Source organism: Telopea speciosissima, chromosome 4 (assembly GCF_018873765.1).
Source record: "Telopea speciosissima isolate NSW1024214 ecotype Mountain lineage chromosome 4, Tspe_v1, whole genome shotgun sequence".
Classification (NCBI taxonomy): Eukaryota; Viridiplantae; Streptophyta; class Magnoliopsida; order Proteales; family Proteaceae; genus Telopea; species Telopea speciosissima.
Window position 1 is genome coordinate 7190044 of NC_057919.1, and position 27714 is coordinate 7217757.

Genomic DNA, 27714 nt, shown 5'->3' on the forward strand with positions numbered 1-27714 from the left:
TACATGTGAAATGACAATATTTATCTTCAATGAAAAAATTCGAATGTTATAAAGGGAAAAAGAGTAATGTTATAAATTATTTGACCGCTTGAAAGGTGTCAATAAGAAAATACCTATATATTTATACTTTTTAGAATGTTAAATGGATTATTAATGATACTAAATTAGTAAATTACCTAATATAAAAATAGATTTATATTTGAATACAAAAGACGGTGTTAGGACCCCCACTCTAGGGGTACTAGCAAAAGCGACACTCATGGTGGGTCATGTAGTTTTTTCTCTTCTTTTCCACCTATCTAACATTGCCCCACTATAACTAGTAGAGAGTTGGGAGAGGGAGTGTGCTGAAGGCACAAAGTGAAGACATGAGAGTCAAACCAGTTACCTCCTGAGAGCCTGCACTCTACTATTAGGGTAGCAACCGAGTTATAGCAGTTTATCTTCGGATTATGTACTTAAGATGGGGCGTTGAGTTGGACAAGCACTTCATATAGGTAGTCTCCTTACAAAGGTTATAGAGACGAAATGATCAATTGATAATGGCAGCAATAGGCAATGTAGCCATAAGGCAAAGATTGAAAAAACTTTTAACTTTTAGAAGGCAAAAAGATTAGAACTTTGAAGAACCAAAGAGGGTGGGGTGTGATATTTTGAAAATCAGACAAATGAAAAGAAAAACACAAGACTGCAGTGGGCTGTGATATTTTGATTATAAGGGAAGTTATTGTTGTGCGAGTTCATGAAATTTCATATTATTGTGGATCCATAAAATCATTTTCGATCAAATTATAAGAATGATTATAAGGGTCACAATTATTTGTGTGACCTCCGGACTCAAGCCCACTCAATTATCATAGCGGTGTATGTTTGCTTTATTTTGTTGCGGTAAGTGGGCTGGGCTGAGCCTGGGTGCAGCCCAAATTTCGGTGGGTTGAGGCATCTCAGCCCATTATTGGGTCAGGGCTAACCCTGGTCCGGGCTAATCCCAGGTCTTTGGATCTTCAAAGACCCATGCTCAGCCCAGTCCAATTGAACAAGACTAACTACGAATTTGGGTATTATGTTCAGGTGGTTAGGGAAGGAGTTCTATTGGTTAGAATGGTTCGTGAATTGGGATTGGAGTAAGGAGGTACGGTGTTACATTATGACAGTTAAACTGCTATATATCTAATAAAGAATCAAGTGTTTCGTACAATGACAAAATATATTGATGTGAGATTTCATACGATCAAGAGCTTGTGTCAAAAGGCAGTATTCACTTGAGGAATATTCACACAAACAACAAACCTACAAATATTCTCACCAAATCGATTACTATCGAGAAGATGAACACGATGGATGGAGGTATTCAAGCTAAGGTGGAGATTGTTGGAGGTATGATGCCTTATATTCCATTACACGGATTTGTTGAAGATATGCCTTTCTTACATCGTTTAATTTTGAGAATAGAATTTTACTGACTAGAAGCAATCAAAAGTGAGAAAATGCGTTCCTCCCGCTACGGCGTTTTGGCGCCCAAAATCAAAGGTAAAATCAAAAACACCCTTGACAAAATAAAAGAGATCGCAAGCCGCCAAGGATAAAAAAGACCGAGGCAGAGAGAGGTATGTGCGGACCCTGGGGCACCTACGCTAAGCGCTCCTTCTCAAAACTCTCTGCCGTTCTCTGGAACTCCGCAGGAATTGCTTCCGCTTCCTCTACCTCCGCCCGCTCTTCTTCTCCTACCAGACATTCCGGCGCCGCCATGGACGAACTACAAGCCCTCAAGACCCGCCTCTGCATCATCGGCAGCGGCCCCGCTGCTCACACCGCAGCCATCTATGCCGCCCGTGCTGAGCTCAAACCCATCCTTTTCGAAGGTTGGATGGCTAATGATATTGCCCCCGGTGGCCAGCTCACCACTACCACCGACGTCGAGAACTTTCCTGGTTTCCCCGATGGTATCATGGGTATGGAGCTCATGGATCGTTGTCGCAGCCAGTCTCTCCGCTTCGGCACCGAAATCTTCACCGAGACCGTAACTAAGATCGACTTCTCCAGTAACCCTTTCAAGATCTTCACCGATTCCAAATCCGTTATTGCCGATGCTGTTATTGTAGCTACCGGTGCGGTCGCGAAGCGTTTGAAATTTCCTGGGTCGGGCGATGGACATGAAGGTGGGTTCTGGAATCGAGGGATCTCTGCTTGTGCGGTTTGCGATGGTGCAGCCCCCATTTTCAGGGACAAGCCGTTGTCTGTGATCGGAGGAGGTGATTCCGCTATGGAGGAGGCCAATTTCTTGACCAAGTTTGGGTCTAGGGTTTTTATCATCCACCGTAGGGATACTTTCAGGGCTTCCAAGATCATGCAGAGTCGTACATTGACCAATCTTAAGATCGAGGTGGTGTGGAACTCGGAGGTCGTCGAAGCCTATGGAGATGGAGTTAAGGGGGTTTTGGGAGGTTTAAAGGTGAAGAATGTGGTGACCGGGCAGGTCTCGGATTTGAAGGTCTCTGGTTTGTTCTTTGCCATCGGGCATGAGCCGGCAACCAAGTTCTTGGATGGGCAACTTGAACTCGATTCTGATGGTTACGTTGTGACGAAGCCCGGAACAACACATACGAGTGTTAAAGGTGTCTTCGCGGCTGGTGATGTGCAGGACAAGAAGTACCGACAAGCGATCACTGCTGCTGGCACAGGTTAGTGCTTCCATCTCTTGGCCATGTTCTTACTTTTGTTTTCTCCATTCAGTCTTTCGCTTTTCTCTTGAGTAGATTTCTCAAGGTAAATGCATTGCGTGGTATGTGTTTGTAGGAATAGTTTAGCAGAAATGTTTGGTTTGTAAGAATTGCCTGCAGTTTGCTTGCCTTCTTGTTACTGAGTTGGTCTAATTTGTTTGATTTGCCAGTTCCATATTTGCATTTGACGCTGTTCTGTTGCTTCAAATAAATGTTGACTTTCTTTGGTAGATTGGGTTTTGGTTTTCCCGTGTTGTAAACAGATTCTTAACTTTTACCCCCCAAAAAAAAAGATCCTTAACTTATATATATATTGGCCCAGTGACATTTTTCAGATGCGAAAAGTGATATTAATAATTATCTGGGTGAATGATTCGCAGATCTCTGAGAGCCCCCAACTTCCTCCAGGGCCACCTTCAGCACTAGCTTTTGTGCAGTCTTCTCCCCTCCAATCTGTAATTCTTGATGAGTTGTGGCTCTGCATAATAAAACAGTGGTAAGAGAAAGGGTGAAACAGTCACCAATGTAAAATAGTATCTCCTTGATTACAAGTGTAAGAGAAAAGGGTGAAACAGTCACCAATGTAGGGTGAAGTCAATGATTGCCAATTGTTAACATGCTTGCTAGATGGCCTATCCATAAAGAACCCACCCAAATAAATAGAGATATCACAACTAACAAATTTATCTCTTGATTAAAAAACTTTGTCTTTTCATTCCATTAGGGAGCAGAGGTTTGAGGAAATGATGAGTCTCTGTCTTTTTTATTTTTTTTTGGGTGGGGGTTGTCGCCAATATATCAAGGAGAGGAAAGTCACTCAAAATAGAATAATTTAACACATATTACTACATAAGAAGAGTATTAGCAGGGTTTTATTTAGTCCCTAACAATCATTTGGTGATAGGTGTTATTGTTCAAAGTCTATTTATGAAGGCTCTTTCACCAAATTGTTGCTCCTTTTTTATTTTTATAAATAGACCTGGCACAGAACTAGTTCATCCTCACCAAGTTTGTCCTAGCTGGCTTGTTCAAGTGCAAACAAGTGTCAATATATTCATCCTCCCCCCCCCCCCCCCCCACAAAAAAAAAAAAGAGCAAAGAGGAAAGGGGGTCACTATAGGCTACAGTGATTGGTCTCCCTTTCTCTAGCTCTGAGCCACTGCTGCCTCTAGCTTTTGGTGCCTCATGAATTCCTTTCAACTCCTTCAAAAATGACCAGGCAATTCATCTACTTTTCTTAAGGTCCTATTGACTCCTTTTGTTGTCCTTGGAAACACATTTTAACATTGGTTAAAATAACTATGAGTTTATTGTCATTGTCATGACATTCGTTGAAGCAGATTAATCTCTTGGTGACTGGCTTCTGTGATTTTACTCGTGATCTGAGGTGACACTGTTTCAGAGGGATGAGAAGTTTCCAACGATTAACAATTGGGCAATTCTGTGTCAATGTTTAAATTACTGTCGAAGATTTGGGTGGAGCTTGCTGCAGGGAATTGTCTCTGGCAAGGAGACTTCGTCTTTCTAACTCAAAGTTTCCCCCTTCTATGTCACTGTAGTTGGGTAAAAATCTGCATTTTCCACCCCAGATGAGGGTATAAGATTTAGTGGAAAAAGCCTCTCTGCGAAGCGGGGGAAAGGCTGCGTACATTTGCCCCTCCTAGACCCTGCAGTAGTGGGAGCCTCGTGCACTGAGACTCTCTTTATGCATACTGGATAAATTGCACAAAGTATACAAGGATATGTAATCAGATCCCATCTTTTGCATCTCGGGATCAAAAAACCTCATTGAATGATGATAGGTATATATTGTTCTGAAGATTTCTCCAATGACCATTGTCATGCTGCTCATGAAGAAAACATTTCCTGTCTTTTTCTTTCTGAAAATTGAGAGGAATTGTTTGCTAAAGTGGTAACATCTTTATAGGCTTAGTATGTCCAACCCATGCATTGACATGCTGCTACAGACCATTTTCTGTTTATAAGATTTTGATTTTGATTTCGCCCCCCTCCCGCCCATGCTTACGACATATATGCATCAGGGTACTTGTAATAGCATACCCCATTCAAACTATGCATTTGCAATGGTGGATTTCATTTGCATCTATTTTGAGATAAATTGGCTTCTTAATTTTTCATTTTGTACAGGATGTATGGCTGCATTGGACGCCGAGCACTATTTGCAAGAGATTGGTTCGCAGGAGGGCAAGAGCGATTGACTATCTGTGGGCTGCACCAGTAAACCAGCTTCATCTCAAAAAATTACCTCTTATTTGTAGAAGGAAGCTCTCAATTGAATATATTTGCATTCTCACCTGTATCCATTGCTGTTATCACGAGATGAAAAATAATTTCTGCTAGTTTTTCCTGGTAATTTTTGTTGTCAATGTTCTGCTACACATCTTTATTTGTTGATTGATTAAGCACATGTAGAACAGTTCTCTGTAGATCCAAATTCTTCAGAAATGATAAATACAGCTTGAATAAATCATTGGAAGGAATTTATCAAAAATGAAAAGTAGTTATTGGTGGAAATATTGAATGTTCCATGAAACTATGACACTATTGCGCAGGGAGAATAATCCCTGCGTCAGACAACTCAGATAAGCAAGTAAAGGGGGATCTTTGAGTACTAGCAGATGCCCTTGCAACTTTTCTAAAGAATGCAGAGGAAATCATCCTTTTCGTATTGGATGCGAGGCTCGAAAATGGATGAGTCCTGGGTAAAACCTGTTTTTGGGCTGTTGAAGTAGAGGGCAAATCTGATTTTTTTTGGATTATAGACTGGGCCCAAACAGGGACTGTTCCAACATTACAATAAAATTGGATCTGAAGGCATCACTAGAGTAACGAGACCCAGGCTTCATCGTATGTTGGATTCTCAGAATGTTCAAAGCACACAGGTGCCCATACAAAAAGCAGTGAATTACTCACCCTTCTTGTTCTATGTTTCTTTCCTCGAATCTTTCACTTTCTTCTCTCTTATCTTTTCCTTTCAAAAATCAAAGTTTTCTCCCTTTTTTTCTTTTCTCACCTCAAGGGATGAATTCTATTGCTTAAAACTGTTAATCAACTCAGACACATGGCCATTGTTTAAACATGTTGCGTCAAAAAGCACCAGGATTGGGCTTGGGATTGACTATGAATAGCCATATCAGTCATTTTAAAAATGCCTGGACCTGGCATGGAAAACATTTTGGGCTGGAAATACAAAAAGCTAGGATCTAACTGTAGAAAACAAGACCTAAAATGATACAGAAAAGAATGCAAAACACAAATAAACAAATCTAATCTGCAAAGATTTACGTGGTTCGGAAAAATTGTCTACGTTCATGGTGAGATGAGATCTGCTTCACTATTAGTGAAGAGAGTTATAACAACTTGCCCTCACGTCCATTTGCGCCTTACGGCCCTTTAATGGTGGCACTTTGGAATCAGCCCACAAACGCCAAGTTATGGCATACAAGACATTGTACCACCAACATATCCCGAATATGAATGTCACCCTAGCCAAAAAAATTGGACTATTGGCTGGTAGAAAGGTCAACATAGTAGGCTTGGTAAACAATAAGGTATGTAACTAGTTATGGAAGAACACATCTGAATGATATTTAAGATACAGAAGCTGCTCGTCATCCATTATAAGGGAAAAGAACGCTACCTAGTTGCATGGCTCCTGTGTCTAGACACAAGAGTGTGTAAAAGTACAGCCCTGCCCCCATAAAATAAAAATCACATCTATGTTGATGCTCTTATGTGTGCTCTCATTGGTCCTCGAGTTGGTGCAGACGCAAAAGTACAGTGATCTACCAACAACTGCCTAGCTCAGTTGGTGAGCCGTGGTGCGCTTCATGCCCATGCTCACCAGGAGGTCTCGAGTTCAAGTCTCCTAGCTGGTACCTTATCCCCTCCCCGGTTCGATCCACCCCCTCTATTCAAAATATATATATAAAGCTCCCAATTCCACAAAAAAAAAAAAAAAGTACAGTGATCTCTTGCCCTCCACCCTAGATGGGTGTACTTTCCTTTTCCACAGTGGAGAGGAAAGCTTTCTCCATAATGAAAAGGGTCCCTAAACACCGTTTGGAAATTCCTTCTATATCTAGGTTCTTATTTTGGTATACGGATGAGATGACTTCATATTTTGAGTTGGCTCATCTCGAGCACCAAGTGCAATACTCCTAGCAGTCCAGCCACTCATTGATGATATTATTTATATAGCTTCTACATTGGAGCTCATCTCAAACCAAGTGCAATACTCCCTTTGTTTTTCTTCCAAGGGCAGTGAACGTTGTAGCTGATTCCCTAGTTGAGAAGGTCGCCTCCTTAATGTGTAGGAAGGATTGGCCGTTATCACTTCTTGGGCCCATGATGCATGTATCAAGGACGTCTTGTGTCTCACACGTTTACAGCGATAGACTTCTTTTTTGTTTTTTGATGGGAAAATAAAAGATATATTAAGTAATAAAAGATAACGACTGTACAATATTTTGGCTCATCTCAACTATACGATCCACCATCTATGAAATATTTCTCCTTATTTTTTTCAACTCGTTATCGAGACAACCTCAATTATTATTGTCTATTTTCAAAATAATTATAGTCTTAAGGTTTCACCTTAAATTGTTAGAATAGGGCATTTTGTTTACATGGTTGCTGCATTGTGTGTTCATGCGAATGACGATTCTAGACACAAATGCAAGTACTCATATGTGTGAATTGAACAAGATCCTTCGAAACCCTTGTATGGATTATTGTCGATTATTATTGAAGCAAGGTTCTTTGTGATAGTTGTTTGGTTCCCAAGCTTGAGAGGTCCTTATCGTTGTAGTCAAACATTATGTGCTTTGATGTTTTATTATTGAAGCAAGGTTCTCTCTGATACTTTTGTTTGTTATGATGATTGACTCATATAAGGATGCCTTGGTTGGATCACCCTATAATATCCCACCACTTGATATTGATATCTACAATGATAATGAGGCTAATATTATAACTAACCAGCTTAAGGGAAAGGGAGCACGACATTCCATTCGATGGTAACTGTTTGAAACCCGTAATAATAACTCTCTCTCTCTCTCTCTCTCTTTCTCTCTCTCTCTCTCTCTCTTGCCTTTCTTCTCTTATTTCTCGTCATTGTGAAGGAATGTTAGGGTCATTGTGAGTGAGTGTTAGGGTTTCAAAGTGTGCTTGTTCATTTTTATAAGGAGCTTCTGTTAAATGTTGTATTCTTTTGGAGGTGGAAGAAAGGAGAGCTTCCCAAACGCCAAGAGACAGAAGAAGATGTGTGAGGGGATGACGATTTGAGGTTTTTATTATGAGGGTACTTTTGTTGATACAAAATTATGAATCCGGATCAGCTACCCACATGGGGACGGGTAGGGACAGATCTGACCCCTCCAAGAGGTGTGGGTCCCACACCCTAGAGGTAGGTGGATCTCAATCTGGTTATTAGGGGATTCTTGTAAGAACTAGTTAGCAATATTGAAAAGGTCTAGCTATCCCTTTTTCGTAAATTTCTCTTAGAAATAATACCCATCCAAAGAAAAGGAGAAGTATTATATGCTATTTCTTCTTGTTCTTTTATGTTTCAGGAATATTTTTAATAGAAAATGAAAACTCATATTTAATATTCTAAAACTTATAAATAAAACAAATGCAAGGGCAATGCAAGTATATATTATTTTTCTTTCTACAACATATGGTTTAGCAGATTTCAAGATATTTATGAATTTGAAAATAAATAGAAGACTAGGTACGTTGTCTTATAAAATAATAATAATAATAATATAATTTTTTTTGTCATTATCCACAATCTAGAATGGGAAAAAAAGGTACATATTATTACAATAATAACAACAACAACAACTCAGTCGTATCGCAACTAAATAAGGTCAGCTACATGGATCCTTACCCTCCAATAATTAGCTCTATTAAAGGTCATACTTGATATAAGGCCTAAATTATGCATGTCTTTCCTCACTAGTTCTCCCATGGCCATTTTAGGTCTACTTTTGGCTCTTTGAACTCTTTCAATCTGAATCAAATCAATCTTTTGTACCAGAGCATCTAACGGCCTCCGTTAAACATGGTCATGCCATCTCAAACGATTTTCTTGCAACTAATCATGTATCAGAGTTACTCCCAAATAAGCTCTAAGTTGATCATTATTTACTTTATCCTTCCTAGTTTTGCCACACATCCATCTCAACATCCTCATCTTAACTATACTAAAGTTTATCTATATGATCCCTCTTTATTGTCCAACATTCCACACCATACATCATAGTCGGCTATATGACTACCCTATACAATTTTCTCTTAAGTTTTAAAGGAATACGTCGATCACACAATACTTCAGATGCACCTCTCCAATTCATCCATTCTTTTTAATTTTCTGTGAAACATCATCTTCCATGTCACTTTCTTTATTTATGATTGAATCCAAATACTTAAAATAATCACTTGCAAAATCTCTATCTCATCAATTTTCACCACCTCATTATCCATCTTAGTGTAAATAAAATTACACTCCATATACTCTGTTTTGTTCAACTTGTTAAAAACCCTTTGATTCCAAGGCTAATCTCCATAACTCCAGCTTGGTGTTAAACCCTAATTTTGTCTCATCCACCAAAACATATCATTAGCAAAAAGCATACACCAAAAAACCTAACCTTGAATGTCTTTAGTTAAGTTATTTATGATAAACACAAATAATTAATGGTTGAAGGTTGATCTTTGATGTATTCCATTTGTAATTGAGAATTCACTACCATGAACCCCCATAGTTCTTTACACTTGCCACCACACCATTATATATATTTTTAACTATATGTCCACATATTTATTTGAAACACTTCTTTTCTCTAGTACTTGTCAGATTAACTCTCTACGGACTTCGTCATAAACTTTTCTAGGTCAATAAAGATCATATGAAGATCCGTTTTTCAATCTCTAAATTCTTCTATGAGTTTCTACCCAAAAAAAAAAAAAATTCTTCTATGAATCTCCTAAGTAAGTAAATAGTTTGTTAATTAATAATTATACAAAGTAATAGAAGGCATGCTATACATTGAGTAGGTTCCTTGTAACTTGTCTTGTTGGGGACATCTAATAAAGCTAGGTTGATACCAACGAATTAAGTAAATTCCAATAAACTTTTTTCTTATAGGGTTGAACTTCAAATAGCAGAGTGGGTCTAACTGAAATACTGTTTTTTGTTTTCATATGAATATATTAAATATTTCTACTTATGCAAGCAAAAATGTTTTTGTTTAATTTTTTAAGTGATGGTTAGTATGATATAAATGTCATGCATTATTTTATTTTAAGATCCTCTCACTTCTTCATAAAAATAACCATATATGAAAATTTTCACTAATAATTTGTAAGGATTATTTTCCTTGTAACCACACATGATCACGTTGACTTGTCACCACCTGATGTGAATTATATATAAGATACATGATAACTGTGATAAGGACAAAGTTTTCCTCCACCCATAAACGAAGGTTTACCCACCATCCTAGGGTTTTAGTATGTTATACCCTCCCAGAGTCCCGATACCCATTCCCGCCCTCTCACACCCCTCGGTGAATGGAATCTCATCCAACCCCAGAATAAAAAAACACCATGAAATAATGAAATCTTTTATTCCGAATCAAAGAACTCATGACCTTAAAACCATAAAACCTAGAACTAAAACTGGAAACCCAATTCAACAAAGTTGCAAACATTGTTGTAGGCTGCCAATTACTGCCATTGTTATAGAATCTCCTTGTCCAAGAAGGAGGATAGCAAGTAGAAGGGCTTATCAAGACCCCTCTCATCTAATAACTTCTTCTTCTAATGAATCATCACGATTCTTCATATATGGAGTTTGTTTCTGGTTCTACCTCAAAATGGGATATCAGAAACACATTTACAATAAATAAATAAATAAATCAAAAAGAGGAAGAAAAAAAGCTTGTGGGGTTTAGAGATTAATTTGTTGATACTTGAAGTGTTTTAAAGACAAATCAAAGGAAGGAAGACTAGCTCAGAGTTCCAGAGAAAGAGAAGGCACTTATATATATCTTTTCCAAGTTTCGAAGTTCCAAAGTCCCAATAATAAGTGAATGAAATGGTGAAAATCTTATTATAGAGACTGACAAGGGAACTTTCTTTTTCACTTGCAGTTTACAATTCCTTGGTCTTCCATCGTTATCAGAATTAGGGTTTACAGAGGGCAAAAGAACATAACAGGCTTTTAAGGTTCTTCATTGTCACTTTTTCTTAGTTGGGTAAGTAGAAAATGAATTAAAGGGAGAACAAAAAAGAGAGAAAGAATCCAAGCCTATCTGTACTGTACTTATTAGAATTGAAGCTTCTGAGTGACCTAAAAAACCTAAGATTTAATTTCTCAGTTCAAATCAGTACTAGGTTTTCTCATCCTACCTACTATATTAATATTCAATATTTTTTTTTAAAAAAAAATAGTCATAAAATGATTTCTTTATAAGAAAATCTTCCAAGAAACAGACAAGCCAATGAGAGATGAACAGTAGATAACCCGGTAATTAATTAATTAACAATAAGTGATGGAATAGTAAATTAAGAAACCCAAGAAAGAAATGTTTCAACAGAGAAGAAGAAGAAGAAAGAGAAGCATAAACAGAAAAATCAGTAAACATGATAAAGAAGAGAAAAATCCAAAGAGAGAAGAATTAGAGAAAACCTTAAATGAATTTGTACATGAATTTGATATGTTTACCCACCTGGAGAGAGGGAAAACCCTCTAAATTACAATTTTGGCTTGTGAAAGAACATGACTTACTAGTATTTAATTACCTCTTCTTCTTCTTCTTCTTCTTCTTCTCTTCCCTTGTAAATTCAAACTTCCACTTCCATTAGAAACTCCACTTCATCACCATCAGCTGATCACCACTACTAGAATGGTGGCCTAGCAGCATTACCACTCCAACCAAAAACTTCACTTGGAAACTGATAATTTGTCATGTTACCTCCCAAATTATAGAAAGGAACACCGCCACCTCCACCGCCGCCCCCACTAACACCACCCCCACCACCACCTGCAGCCTCAGCCAGTTGCCCACCTCCACCAGTAACACCTGAAGACTGTGATGCAGTAGGCTGAACCTGCACTGGCGACTCCTCTTCCTCCAACGGTAACCTCTCAAACACTGCATTGGCAAACGAAGCCGCCATCAACACCACCGGCCCTGACGCCACCAACGGCCCCACAACACTCCCACCGACAACCTGTCCTTGTCCGCCGGCCAAAAATATCGTCAGCCCACCAGCTCCAGGCGGCGCTGGTGGCGGCAACACTGTCCCAGACAGAGACAATATCTCAAACCGGCCGTGTAGAGTTACAACACTTCCTACCGGAGCTGCTGGCTGCCGTAATGTCACATTAGCAACCGCTCCGCCACCGCTTAGAATGCAAACACCACGGCCTCGACGCCGTGCATAATTCGATACCGATTCAACTACATCAGCACCAGCTGAGATTTCGAGTACATGTGATCGGAGTGCATTTGGGGTGTCACGGGTGACGATTATAGGTGGTTTGGGCTTGTTTTTTGAGCCCGGAGGACGACCACGAGGGCGGCGAGAACCGGTCGATCCACCTGCACCGGATGAAGTAGTGGCTGCGCTTGGATCAGACTTCTCATGATCCTTCTCTGGTGAGTGATTAGAATCTGAGATTTGAAGTTGAGGATCTGAAGATCTTTGTAAGTGTAACTCTGTAGGTCTGAGAAGCTGGTGAACGTATCGAGATCCTGGGCCTTGTTCCAACCCCGCCATGCCCACCACATCTATTCTCTCCCACCAATTGCTTGCCAGCTTTCTCACTTCCTATTTTTTTCTTGGATCTGATCTTTCTCTTTCTCTTTCTCTTTCTCTACAACACAAGAAGGAAGTAATGAAGGAATTAAAAACCAATGATCCAAAATTTTAAGTTTCTAACCCCCAAAAAAAAAAAAAAAAAAAAAAAAAGGGCACTCAAAACCCTAAGCCCATAAATCATGTCTACCTGTTTCTGAACAAGGAACTCCTCCCAATCCAGATTCAGATCTTTGACTGCAATTAAGAACAAACAAGTTTCTGAGAAGAAAAACAAGAGAGACTAATAAGATAGAATAGCTCTAGTCAGTACTGCTTCAACACATATAAGAAATCAAATATAAGAGAGGAAATATTTTTGAGAAATCGATGAGTTTGGTTGTCTGAAATCGAGCTTTGAATGAAAGGGGGAGAGGGGGAGAGAGGCTTTACGGAGGAAATGGAGGAAAGGCTACAAGGTTTTGGCATAAGTTAATAAATAAGAAGGGATTTATAAGTAATAGTATTATTAATATATTTGTCGTAATAAAGCAGTTAATGATGCAATAACAGTTCTATCTTCTATGGTTATGGATGACAGTAAGTATATAAGTAAGGGTATTATCGTCTTTTTACAGGAAAAGAAGTGTCATTGAGGGCAAAACGGACCAGATCAGCTGGTTCAAAATAGTCCCAGGGCTCTCCACTTGACATATTATAAATGTCCTCGAGTTTTGTGTCAAAGACTTAATTTATTTCCTGTTCTATTAATTTATCAAAATTTTTGATGTTATAATGTTTGGAGATTCTATAATTTCATTAAAATAAATTAATTAATCAATATATAAATAATATTGTTATGAAAAAGTGTACACTAATTAAGCCACTAAAGGGATCCAATTCTACTCTCTTTCCTCCACCCCAATGAAAGATCCTAGTCATCCTTAAATACTGAAAAAAATAATATTGCTCATCTTAGTTTAAAACTATTACAAAAATATTAATATATCAATAAATATAAAGAGATTATCTTAAAAAGCCAATGAATGCTTCATGTTATATGTATGGATTTGGACAATTGATTCAATAAGTTAGGGGTTCATCACTACCATGTTTTTCACCTTCTTTTAATCTTATTTTTTTTTTAAATTATTTTTTTGAAGTATAATTTTATATATTTCTTGTTAACACCATTACACATGGCGAATTTCGCACGGTTTTATATATTGTAGAATTTTCCTTACAATGTTTATCAAGATAGTAAAACGATGTTTCTAAACCAATCGATTCAATGCCAATGATAAATAAGAATATACATTCAACATAAAGTAGAAAAAAGGGAGAAAAAAATAATATATTGATACATTTTTATGTACACCACTGTGGGGTCTGGGGAGGGTCGATCATAATGCATATAATCTTACCCTCGCTTCACGGAGAGGCTGTTTCTCAACTCAAATTCAAGACCTACGCTGGTTGTAAATAAACAAATCTTTATAGACCCAAGTTCTTTTTCACTATGTTCTTTGGTAAAAATGGCTGACTCATTAGAGTTTACTTGGGTTAAATTGAACTATTTTAAGATTTTCACATGTACATCCAACCATATATTGATACTCATTTCCTCTACCTACATCTTTGGTTCTTTACATAATTAGAGCCTATATTATTCAGATGCAGTCATTTCATACTTGCATTGCAATGATCATTTTATTTCTTTGTTGTTATTATAAGTTATTACTTTTTCTTACCTTCTTTTTTGTTTTTTCCTTGAGGGGGGAGGGGGGGAATATATTCGAACCTTTTGAATTGTTGCATAAATAGGCATACAAAAAAGTTCATTGCAACAAATAACCAAATTTGCTTATTGTTCCTACAATACATTATATAAGTTTAAAATGAAGAAGATAAGAAAAAACCTCACTGGTCTGGCAAAATATAAATAACTGGTCTAGCACACCTTTTTGCACCGCGTGGAATGGCGACGTATCCATTCTAACCGTTGATAGAGAGGACATGGTATGAATTAGCCACATGTCAAATTTCAAAAACTAATTCAATACTTACTTGTGTGTATAGATATGCATCCCCGTGTACGTATGTTTACGTACACCTACTGTTCTTCAACTACTATTAAATCTCTCCTATTTTTCTTGTCACTTGACAAAATTTGTTTTGGATTAAGCTTGACATGTGAGTAAGGGTAACATATTTTCAAATATTTATACCTTCATATTAAAACATTGGATTGAACTGAAACTTACTAGTCTAAGATGATGAGGAGGCAAGTTCACAAAATTTAAGTTCCAATGGATCTACCATGTGACAAATATTTGTGCTATTCTGGAAATTTTAGTTATGGTTGTTATTGCTAGTGTACCTATTGTTTTTAACTATTGTTTCTATATTACACATCAATTTATTTTTCATATGTCATTATTTTTTTTTTTATCTTCCAATAACTTTCATTCAATTCATATTTGTTGCTCTTGTCCCATTGATAAATTTTGTATTTGACATTTTCTTTCAAGTTACATTATTGGACCTTTTCAGGCAATTATAGGCCTTGGGAAACGATTCAAATTGATCAATAAAAACAAATCATATTATGTCAAAATTAACTTCTAACCGAATAAAGTCCCTTTAGCAACAATGAAATTCTCAACTCCGTAGTATTTAGCTTTAGGGTTAGAGAACGTTAACCAAGCCTCTGGGGCCTACACATGCACGATGGCCAATGAGAAAGTGCACTAAGACATCATGGGGGCGGGGTGGTCATTTTGCACCCCATAAGTCTAGCTAGATGCAGGGGCTACTGGCTCGGTTAGAGTTCTTTTTCCCTTAGCTTTAATACTAGTAGTGATTTGCCTTTTTCTTTCACTTTGATTTTACACTTTTACTATGGCGTTTTCATAAGAGTTTCATTAATGCTGGACATCTTTTGGCTTCTTTGGCATCCTGGATTAGGGATCAATTCTGCTGGTTTGATAGTCCTCTCTGATTGATGGATGCCATAGATTTTCTTTCCGCTTATGTTTTCTACCAAAAAAAAAAAAAAAATCTTGGCCAACACCCCCACTAAAAAACTGCTTGTTTGAATTCCAATCTCAACATACATTGAGTAATTCCATATGGGGAATCAAAACATGCTTGACTAGTAATCATTTATGGATCCTAATCTCACGGAAATAAATAGAAAATAGGTCGATTGCGAACTTTGATTTATCATTGCCTAGTCGTGTAGTTCCTGCACCTGCATGATGATCAATGAGAGTGCACCCAAGGGCATCAACATGGATGCGATCTTTTATTTTACTGTGACTGAGATGGTAAATTCACAAGCCCTTATGTCTGGGCACAAGTTCCACACAATCAGACGAAAACTTTTTTTCCTTAACTTTTATGCTATTTATAAAATACTTCAACCCTTGTTTAGCACAACCAATTGTAGAAGATATGACATTTCGTAGAGGTTATGCTCCCCAAAACCACCTATTTGGTGAAGTTTCAAAGTAAGCACTCAAACATGTGAGCTACATTGCCATACACAAGAAGCACTCGAATAGTTATTTTTAGCATCTCAAAATGCATTATCAATATGAATGCATTTGGAGGAGGATGATCAAAGCTACCTATCTCATCCAACGTAAAATCTAAGACTAAGTTTTCTTTCACCGGAAAATTGAAGAATTTCTTCTCCACTAGTGATGTGACCCGATGATTGGATTTTGAGTTCATCATTAACTCCCACACCTTATTGTTTATGATCATAGATATCCCGTATCTCAGTTCAATCAGAGGATTTAAATGTCTATAATGAGAGGATTTTTTTTCTTTTAGCATAAGCGAAAAGAAACTTGATCTTAAAATCTTACAAATTCTTCAGAGTTCAAATTCTCAAACCTTAAAAGATTTGAATGAGATAAAAGAAGAAAAGTATGAAAGCAAACACCAAGAAATACCAAGAAACAAAATAAATTTGAGATTTAACGTAAATTTGAGATTTAACGTGATTCACACACCAATTAAGATGTACTACATCCACGGGCGAAGCTGAAGATGATTCACTATGTGATGAAGTACAATAGATATCTCTCAAGAACACTTAAAACTCGTACCAAGAACTCTCCCCCATAAAACCTTAACATGAAAATGTCCAAATCCTTCTTTTCTCTCTTGCTTACACAACAAGACAATAAGACAAGGTAATACTCCTCCAAGTTGAGTTGATCCATCAAATTGGAACATACCATATCACGGAAGCTTGCAAATTTTCTCTGATCGGCCCAATCCCTCTGCTAGTATCATAGATCTCACAAAATTTATCATTACGATCACCATAAGAAAAATATCGAAATGGAACAAACTTCAAAATCGATACAAGAATTCAACACAACACAAAAAAAATTGAAACAAAATTTGAGGGAAGTGTGTAAGCAAAACCAAGCTACACCAGGTATGGAATATGGGTTTAAGAAGAGGACCCCAAGTCCCCAACCCCATCTCCATGAAGTTATTTCTTGGCACTTGGCACAGAACTTGTGCAGAACTAGGGTTTAGTAGGTAAGGATTTGCACGTGCAAGATATATATCACTGCAGAAGTCTATCTGTCGTCACTTGCGGTCAAAAGGTCAAAGCACCGTGGGCCGAGACGTCCAGTTGTCAGATACGTGGAGGGTGTCGGGACATCGGTACTTGGTCAATCTTATCTAAACAGATACTGGGCCATATAGATATAGGCCCGGGAGAGGACCGGGCCCAGTTTTTTGAGCGCCAGAAGTTGTCCTTTGTCCCCAAATTTGGATTAGTGGATGGCGTGACGTGGAATGTTTGGTTGCTGCCAAATCAGCATCAACATCATTTTGCTCTTTTCTGACCCCACTTTTATTGTATTTGTGGGTCCGGGAGTTGGACTTCCCTTTCTTCTATGTGGGGTTCCTCTTCCTCCGTAGGAGTTCCTCTCTCCATGATCCAACTTGGCCGGCCAAGTGGACCCACCATTATCGAGTGGGACTGTTAGACAGGCATCAAGTTTTCATGCCTTTTATTGACCAAAACACCCTTTAGTTGCATTTAACCTTCTACTGTAACTTCATTCATCTCTCTCTCTCTCTCTCTCTCTCTCTCTCTCTCCCTTTTCTTCCTGTGAGAATCAAATAATGATGGTAAATAAGAAACACACACAAATAAAAAGACGTCTCTATTACTTGACAGACAGGTTTTCAAGGAGCCCATTGAAATAAATTGATCTCATAATAATTGTTACAGATCAGATGAGGCCCAAATTTTAAAAAAAGATAAATACTGATGTCTTTTATCTACATGTAAAATTTTATCCTAAACAGATATTTTCAAGTGAAAAATAATTTTTTTTACAAGAGGGCATAAGGGCATAACAAAATTACAAACATTCGAAAAGTACAAAATTGCATGGTAATACATGAGAGAGCATTTGACTGAATTAGGTTATAAAATTGAGAGAAAGAATGCCACCTGGTCGATACGTCACCCCTGCTCCTTGACACAGAGGCGTGTGAAATGACCGTCGCACCAATATTGGTCAATTCCGAGGTTCCGAGGGGTGTGACAGTCATTTCGTGCGTCCCTATGTCAAGACGCAGGGGTGGTGTGCATTGTGTGAGACAGGGTGGCATTCTCTTTCCCTATAAAATTTAGAGGGATTTGAACCTCCAACATCTTAGTTCATAACCACATGCTCTAATCCTTTGAGCTACAACACATGGTTAAACCACACATACCATAGCATCCTCTCACGAAACTCAAATAGTTATCCGTTGAGATAAACAGAGAAGTGTAAATAAGGTTATTATCTAATTTACCAATATCATATTTCTCCTCCTTTCAAACATTTGAACTAAGAAATATACATTAATGAAGATGCCTAATAGTGAATTTTATAATTTTCTCTATTTAATGTGATTAGGATATGTTTATCAATTTATTTTGTTCTTGTCCTATGAAGAAAAAAAAAAAAGATGATAGCATGTGTTCCATCCATATTTAGCCCATCTCTCCAGTTTATTAAAACTACCAAATTAGGAGTATCATATCTAAGGAGTTAGAAATATATATTATAAAAGTACCATTAATAGATATTTGTTATGAGATTGATAATCATTAATCTAATATGTTTTCCAAGCCACAAAATTTAATGATAGAAATGGTAGTTAAGAGGTACAATTCTTCCTGTAAGTACTATTATTTGTTTTATGAGCAATCATATTATCTTGTCTTAGGAGATAATTAAATCACATTCCACACTATTAGATCTCATATTTAAATGAAGTTTAAGAAGGGATGTAACTTTTAAAATGGTGGAAAAACTAAAATATCCAAACATGACTTGACATATAAAACATTTCTTCTCCCAACATATTTTATAAACTTCAGCCACTTAGTGTGCACTATGTGGTTGCTTTCCTCTATTGACATCTCAATCTCCATTTTAAATTAATTTAGGACCATCTTTTGGGGTGACCAGAAAAGTTAAAGCATACTGCTTGGATTTAGTGCTAATTAAAATGGAAGTTAACCTTAACCAGGGCCAAAGTAAGGTTTCTAAGATTTATCTGTTTCCTTGTGTTGTGGGTTTTATGGAATAAGAACCACACCCAATCCTTTTAATTCTTCTTTATTAATTTTTCTTGACAGGTTGACGGCGTTCAACCCAAAATTTTGATGCACATTATCTGATTGATGCGAGACTAAACTTTCCTCCCATTTCTGGCCAAAGAGCACATTCACCACGTCACATATATATAGGAATGTAAATCGATTAATATAGCCAATTCTTGTAAAAAATTCATTCGTAAGGTAATTAACACTACAAATTAAGCATGAAACGAATCAAACTTTCGCCTTTTTATTAATTAATTAATCAACTTACTAACACATAAGCTGTTTACCTGCCAAAAGGAGGGATATAAAAATTCCCTCATCTAAATGGTTGTGCTCAAGGCAAGTCTCCATGGGCTTTAGACTTTATGGTTCATTCATTATGGAACCCTAAAAAGTAAGATGCACTGTTTTAAAAGAATAATGAGTTCATCAACACTGACTCTACATAGTTTAGGGGAAATCTTCTTTTAATGAAAGATAGATCATATGTCACTACTCAACTACTATATAAAAAGTTTTTATATATAAACAAACAAAGCCATTATGGAAGATGCTCATTAAGAAACCCACAAAGAATCTGAAACCTTTAGTGTGTTTTTATCCTCATTTAGTTCATCAAAAGCCCCCCCCCCCCCCCCAAAAAAAAAGAAGCTAGTATTGAAGGATAAGATACATCAACTTACAAGATTCCATTCAAGTTTAGAAGATGAGTTATAATTGAAATGTCACTCAAATTTTGATGCAAAATCAGAATAAATAGTTATATATTATTAATGTTTCTAAAGATTAAAAAATAATAAAAAGGAAATTAATGAGTAAAGAGAAAGGCCAACATGAAGTTTTGAATATAATAAAGGGTGTGAGGCCCATAATTCCTTATAAACTCAAAACTTTGAAACTTTTTAGGAAGGAGGGGTGAGGGTGAGGGACCACTTAATTAAAATAATTGAAGCACATTAAGCTTTCACAATGCCTTTGGGCATCCTCTACATGGCTTAATTATCAATTTAAAGCATAAGCAAGTTGCAGATAACTTTAGATTACTGTAATGCTTATGCGCCTCGTCAGCAAAGATAGACATGTGGTTCGACACCGACCCCGTTGTCGTATTCTTTTTTCTGTTAATTGTATTTGCTTGTACCAAAGATCCCTCTTAAGTTCATTAGAGAGTCACTTTTGTTAATGTAACCTAATCCCTTCCTTTCCCTTTTTTATTAGGACAAATTAATTAATTTGTGGATGACAATAGGAGGAAATGATTGAGTCCTCCCATACTCTTAGTCTTAGTCATACATAGTATGGGATATATGGGGATTTTGTCAAGTAAGTGATTGCTTAACATTTGAGGGTTTACAAGAGGAAAAAAAAAACATTTGAGACATAATATTCAACTTTCAATTTTAAAAATCCGGCAAAACCACAAGTTTACAATTTGGACCTCAAACACGGCAGAGAATACGAGCAATTATCTTAATGATATATGGGAAAAAGTTCTCTGAGCAAGCGATGTAGGATACAACATTATTCTCTTGTTGTGCTTGTTTGTGCCTTTTTCTTATTAGAGAACATTCTCCTATAAAATATATAATTTTATAAGAACGGACCAAATAGAGAACCACCAAAGTGGTTTTGTTGGGTTTGATTCAATTCGACTCCTTCCACATTCAAACCAAAGAATACCCAACTTTTCAACTGAATTTTAATTGATTCTAAATGTTGGGCGAGGGGGGGGGGGGGGCTAGTCACCAGACCATAAGACTGCCTAATTCTGACTCAATCTGACTCAATCTGGTTAGACCAACCTTTGGGAGATTTAGGGAAGCCATTGCTTGGGGTATATTCTTTCTTATATATACCAAGGGGTAGCTCTCACATAGTAAGGATCAACACTTCATAATGAAGATATCATGAGTTTAACTCTCTTTGATGCATATTTATTCAAAAAAAAAAGAAGTAATATTTATTGGAAGAAAGAATGCCACCCAATCATGCAGTGTATACTGTCTTTACTCCCAGACACAGAAACATACAAAATAATCACCATAACACGCAACTCCTGCGCTTAGACACAGGGCCGTTCTAATTGATTTGTTAACTTAAATTGGGGGAATGAATTAGATCCAACCGATCAGGACTGAGCCATTTTTTATTTTATTTTTTCGTAAACAGGACTGAGCCATTGACAACCCTTTTAAGTGTTACCAACTGGGACGAGTCCGTTTCCGAGTTGCGATGCCTACGAAACTTACATAATCACATCGATTTCTGGACATTCAATGTCGGAGCTTACGCAGGTCCCGTGACTTCCACTAATGACCAGTGACACTGCCCCACATCACATAAAAAGAGTGGCAAACAGATCTTCGTTGACCGGTTCACGTGATGGGCCGCCACGTCTGCAGTCATGGTGGATGGAGGGGAGAGGGACCATGGGCCCGTTGGGCCGTGGCAATCTGAAATCCAGGAGCTTTTCCAGGGAGATTGAGCATATGGGTCCCACATTAACGTGATGTTGTCCTTTATGGAGCGGTTATGTGGGGTCCAAGGCCACGTGGGAGGATTGCCTTAATTCTTTTGTTCTCTGCTTTAATTTTTCTACTTTCTGACGTGGCGGATGATGAGCGATTTGCATGGAGAATCGCGTGAGTCGGCGTGATCTTCCAACTGGGTGCGCCGTTCTTTCCAGCTTTTATAGATGGCAGGATTGTGGAATGACGAATTGGCCACGTTCTGGTGTGCACGTGCCCGGAGAGGAACGGGGGGATTCAGAGTTTTATTCGGGCTGACCAGCTCATCAATACGGCTGTACATGAATTGGATTCGACACGGATAGTGTTATATCCGCATCCGATTAGTTATCCGATAGATTCGAATAGTACTAAACAGATACGGATCGAATATTTTATCCGTTTACATGTAAATATAATTTTTCGAATAGCTATAGTCTATTCGTATTCGCATCCGTTTAGCTTTCGGATTGATTCGGATAATACTAAACTGATACGGAAATAGATTTCGACTTCATTTACACCCCTTCTCACCAAGCAATGCTTCTGACCCGAATCCGAACATCAGATTCAAATAAAATCACGAAGCTCTTTTCAGCTTTGGGGGAGTTTTTTTTTTTTTTGGGTAAAAAGGAAAAACCCTTGGAATGAGAAAGTTCACCTGTTGTTTACTCAGCACGTTAAACTCTTCAATACACGGATCCCACGTTATAATTCAGACTTCAGAGGCACATAAGGTGTTTGGGATTAGTAGTCTTTTTATTTTAATTGTAAATATTAAATTTAATATTTTGTGATTGCCGTCTTAGCTCAGCTGGTAGAGCGCGTGGCTTTTAACCACGTGGTCGTGGGTTCGATTCCCACAGACGGCGTTTTTAAATAAATTAAAATTAATTGATTTATTCCTCTTTATAGTCTAGGGACCTGCAATGTGGTGAGCCTGGTCCTGAAGCCATTGTGCAGTATTCCAAGTTGGCTCATCATATAGCAAACCTTAGACCCTTAATTTTTTGGCGGAGTGGGAGAGGGGTTCCTAGAATAGATGCAGAAACAAGAGGTCTAGAACTCAAAACCTCCTAAGGTCTACCCTTAATTTTTTGGCGGAGTGGGAGAGGGGTTCCTAGAATAGATGCAGAAACAAGAAGTCTAGAACTCAAAACCTCCTAAGGGCTAGGCTTTATTACAGTAGCTTTAAGCCAACTACAGTAAAAGCTATCCTCAACGACCCTAGACGTTTATTAGGGCAAAAAGAAGCATAGTCTTCTTAATGAGTCCAGATACAAGGATTTTTATCGCCCCCAGTACATGACCCCCCATTGTACATCTAGTACACCCCTGGGAGGTCAACATGTGTCATGTGCAAATTGGACAACTAGGTTTGAAATCCGAAAATCAAGCATCCTAGCTAGGCTAAACCGGGTCATTGTCTAACCGTCGGACGAGTGAAAGAACCCCTTCCCTCTTCCCTCTCTCGATTTCAAGCTCCACACAGAACGAAAATCAAAGGAGAACGAAGGAGAATCCCTAACCTCTTCCCTCTTTCGATTTCAAGCTCCACACAGAACGAAAACCAGAGGAGAACCCCTTCTCTCTTCCCTTCTCTCGATTTCAAGCTCCAAATAGAACGAAACCAGAGGAGCTGTTGCGCGCTTCTCAAATCGATTTGTCTGTGAGATTTGTAACAAAGGATTCCAGATAGATCAGAACCTTCAGTTGTTGTATTAATCTATTGGTCACACCTATTATTCTGTACTGGTCTTAAGCTATTGCCTCTTTTTTTTTTATATATATTGAAACCATTCTCTCACAACAACTTCAAGGTATGAATCCTGATGGATTGGAACCATCATAGCTTAGGTAATTCCCAAGTGCTCTCCCATTTTGAGCTAAGGATTCACCCTCTCCCATTTTTTTGTTTTTAGATTTCAGTTTTCATTCAGGCAATTTCAGAAGAAGAAGATACCTGGTTAGAGGCGAGGCAATTGAGATGGCGATGGCGGTAGGGATGTAAACGGACCGGATTCGGCTTGGATAGTGCTATATCCGCATCCGCATCCGATTAGCTTTCGGACGGATTCAGATAGTGCTAAATAGATACGGATCGGATATTTTATCCGTTTATATGTAAATATAGCTTTTCGGATAGCTATAGCATATCCGTATCCACATCCGTTTAGCTTTCGAACGGATTCGGATAGTGCTAAACGGATACAGACACGAATACGAAAATGTATTTCGGCTATTCATTTACATCCCTAAATGGAGGCTTCTCCGATTCCAGCGAGGCGATGGAGGTTGCATCTGTGAGAGCTGAGGAGGGAAGAGGGCAAGGCAGATCGCAACTGCAAAGGGAAGAGAATGGGTTGAAGCTTCCATCAAGAGGAGGGAAGGCGATTTGAGAAGTGTGCAACAGCTCCTCTGGTTTCATTCTGTCTGGAGCTTGAATTCGAGAGAAGGGAAGAGGGAAGGGGTTCTCCTCTGGTTTTCGTTCTGTGTGAAGCTTGAAATCGAGAGAGGGAAGAGGGTAGGGGTTCTCCTCTGGTTTTCGTTCTGTGTGGAGCTTGAAATCAAGAGAGGGAAGAGGGAAGGGGTTAGGGAAGACGGAAAGGGTTCTTTCACTCGTCGGGTGGGTAGACAATGACCCGGTTTAGCCTAGTTGGGATGCTTGATTTTTGGATTTCAAACCTAGCCGTCAGATTCGTACATGACACGTGTCGACCTCCCAGAGTGCACTTGACATGCACTGAGGGATCATGTATTGGGGCGATAAAAATCCCCAAATACATGGAGAGTAAAGATTCTTCATGTACAGTTTCGTGACAACATGTATCATTTTTCTTTCACAAATGTTCCTTCTTTTTTTTTTTTTTGGGTGAAATCTTTCACAAATGTTCCTTTGAACACTCTTAATGATAGTATTAAGGAAAATTTATCAAAATATAAAGACCAAATGTTGAAACCATACATAAAGCTTTCACGCACAAGGAGCTGATCCAAGCTCGACCTTCACTGGCGTAGTGTTAACTTTTCACTGCAAGAACAATTTGGATAACGCCGCAGAAATGAGATTTCGCTTCTTTTTTATTGCTCGTACTCTCTCCTATTCTATGGGAGGAGGGGAGATGTGAACCAGGAAGCTCATATATATTTGGAGAAAGAATGCAAACCGAACATTCACTAGGCGTGACGACTACACCTGGACACATAGCCGCCTTAGGGCGTCTGAAAATGATTGCCTAGCCCCCATGTAAAGGTGGAAATTTCAGACGACCCAAGGTGGCTATGTGTCTAGGTGTGGCCACCACGCCTAGTGCACGACCTGGTAGCATTCTATTCCCCATATGTATACATGCTACTATTCCCAAGGATATCCTAAAAGCAAAATAAACCAATGAAGAAGCAACCGATAGCTCTAGAGAAGACTACATAACCGTCGAAGGCATATCAATACTTGAACGGACCTGGATCCTCTCTAGCGTGCCAGACTGCCAGCCCCTCCGAAGCACATCCAACAACTGGAGGCAGCCAGACACGCACCCCAAGGGCCTCAAGCCATTGGATTCGCGGTGGAGGGGCTGGGGCACAAGAGATGATCTCTTTCTATACTTGAACTCTCGCACTTCGAGGTAACAAAAACTCCAATAGACAACCACCGACCAATGAACTATAGTGAAACAACCAACAATGAACTATATAGAAGTGGGATTGGTGTGTGGTTTGTGTGAATTAGGGCTGTAAACGGATCGGATTCGGCTCGGATAGTGCCATATCCGCATCCGCATCCAATTAGCTATCGGACGAATTCAAATAGTGCTAAACGGATACAGACACGGATATGGATTGAATATTTTATCCGTTTACATGTAAATACAGCTTTTCGGACAGCTATAGCCTATCTGTATCCGCATCCGTCTAACTTTTGGACATATTCGGATATTGCAAAATGGATACGGACACGGATACGAAAACGCATTTCGGCTATTCATTTACACCCCTAGTGTGAATACACTTTCATCATTAAAAAACAAAAAAAAAGAGCTACCTAAATAGAAACAGTGAAAAACTATTTCAGAGCAGAACAAATTTCTTAACCAGAGAACTACGCTTAGCGTGGTTAGTAGAAGTGTGGAGTGTCCTACCAAAAGGTCTTGGGTTCAAGCATCTTGGTTCTCAACTTCTAATCTTCCCTCCTTCCCCCATAGAATAGGTTCCTATCTGAAAAAACAATTTCTTAACTATACTTTGCAGCCTTCCAAAAGGATGTAGTGGCTGCCCATGGGCTTGTCAATCTCAGAAACAATCACTATTCAGTAATGGCTCACTAAATGGGCAATGAGTTGATACCGATATCAATCACGAAAACGGCCGCTTAAACTCTCATCACCCATGCCGCCGCTTTAGAGAACAGTTTGGTCTGCAAAGAATGGATGTGGAAGCATACAGAAGCAATCATGTGCGCATACAAATTGAACCAGACCAAATTTTCATGATCAAATTTTCATAAGTCCATAATACTACTTCTTGAGGGCATACAGTCATCAAGTCTACAAGTAGGGAAGAAGAGTTCAGTACAGGATGTCATTAATGCAATCAAGAGCTATGAATTTTTAAGCCTTGCATTCATGATTAATGCCTTGTAACATTGAACATTTGATCCCTTCATTGCCCTTATGAGTTAGTTTCCAAGCACCCGAGGAGCAGCTTTAAGAATGCAGACCTCTTTTCCCTTTATCATCGGAAAAGGTAGACAGACTAAAACCAGAAGACAGAGTACAAGGAGAACACCTCCAACACCTTCAAAAAAGGTGCCGTTTGCCCCAGCAAGGACCTTGGATTCTTGTGGCCAAGTCTTGTGATCGAATCCTACCTTCAGCCTTCTTCTAATCTTCCAACCACACCTCGGGGTTGGGAGGGAGGGAGGCAGGGAGGGGAGCACATTCAATATTTTCTCTTGGATTGAGAGTGAGATTGCCACAGCCTTTCAAAAGTACAAAACCAGGTCACCCCTTCCCATTTGTGTACCATATTATCCACTTCAATGCCATCAGTACCATATGTTACATTCCCTTGCATCAGGTACCTGAAAAGTAAAAACCGATATAAAAAATTTTCAAGTGTGGTGCAGTTAACCAACTCAAATCCACCATGAAACCTGTGCGATTGATTAGCATGTAAAATACAACAACAACTTAGCCTTATCCCAACTTAACGAGGTCGGCTGCATGGATCCTAGAAGAGACAGCATAATAGTAATAAAGAAATAAAGGGGAGGTGCATACAACATCGACCCAAACTCTAGGGCATCGAACCTTCTTAGCTACATACAGCTTCATAACTACCCAACAATCTGCTCCAGGCCTGAAATTGAGTGTATTATAACAGCAGCATCACAACGTCATAGTCCAACTAAGAGGGGTCAACCACATGGACATTTGCTCTCCAATCAGCTCTATTTGAGGTCATACCAGGAGCAAGGCGTAAGCTAAGCATATCATTCTTCACCAGGATTAGCATGTAAAATAAAGCACAAAAACTGGCTACAGGTAGTAGCTCAAGACGCAATTATCACCAAAAGTGAAGCATTTTTATGGTCAAATGCCCAGAAATTGACCCATGTTAACTGGAAGGAGCACCAAAATTTCGATCTCAAGCTATGTTGCTTTTACTGGATGAGGTCACACATAAAAAACACAGAAATGCTGTTTTCTCCTTCTCACTGAAGCTGATAACAATATGAAGCTACTCACTAAACAGCATCGAAACCAACTTCATTATGTCAAAAAAAAAAAAGATGGAATAACCAGTCAACTATGATAGAATAAATTTGTGAAGCACATGTGCCTCCATTGACAAGCACAGAGATTATACAAGAGGAGAATTTAAGGTATCTATGCAATCCATTCTGGCAGAATCCAGATTTGTGAAGCACATCGAACAAAAAACCCATTCCAAAGAATCAAAGGCCTTCATCACATCGAGCTTGATATCCACTCCCCCTCCTTGAACTTTCTTAGGA

The 27714-nt window shown here is 38.6% G+C and overlaps 2 protein-coding genes and 1 non-coding gene across 3 annotated transcripts; 2 read left to right on the forward strand and 1 right to left on the reverse strand.

Annotated features, from left to right (window-relative positions):
• Positions 1-1565: 1565 nt before the first annotated feature.
• On the forward strand, positions 1566-5140 carry LOC122660048 (thioredoxin reductase NTRB-like). The gene is made up of 3 exons (XM_043855221.1): positions 1566-1675; positions 1718-2681; positions 4869-5140. Exons 1-3 carry the CDS (start codon positions 1610-1612, stop codon positions 4937-4939), a joined length of 1101 nt encoding a protein of 366 aa, XP_043711156.1. The 5' UTR covers positions 1566-1609; the 3' UTR covers positions 4940-5140.
• A 6463-nt stretch (positions 5141-11603) lies between these two features.
• LOC122660049 (AT-hook motif nuclear-localized protein 25-like) lies at positions 11604-12614 on the reverse strand. Its single transcript, XM_043855222.1, has one exon. It carries the CDS (start codon positions 12531-12533, stop codon positions 11652-11654), a length of 882 nt encoding a protein of 293 aa, XP_043711157.1. The 5' UTR covers positions 12534-12614; the 3' UTR covers positions 11604-11651.
• A 9883-nt stretch (positions 12615-22497) lies between these two features.
• On the forward strand, positions 22498-22570 carry TRNAK-UUU. Its single transcript has one exon. It is a non-coding gene; the product is annotated as a tRNA-Lys (tRNA).
• The last annotated feature ends 5144 nt before the right edge of the window (positions 22571-27714 follow it).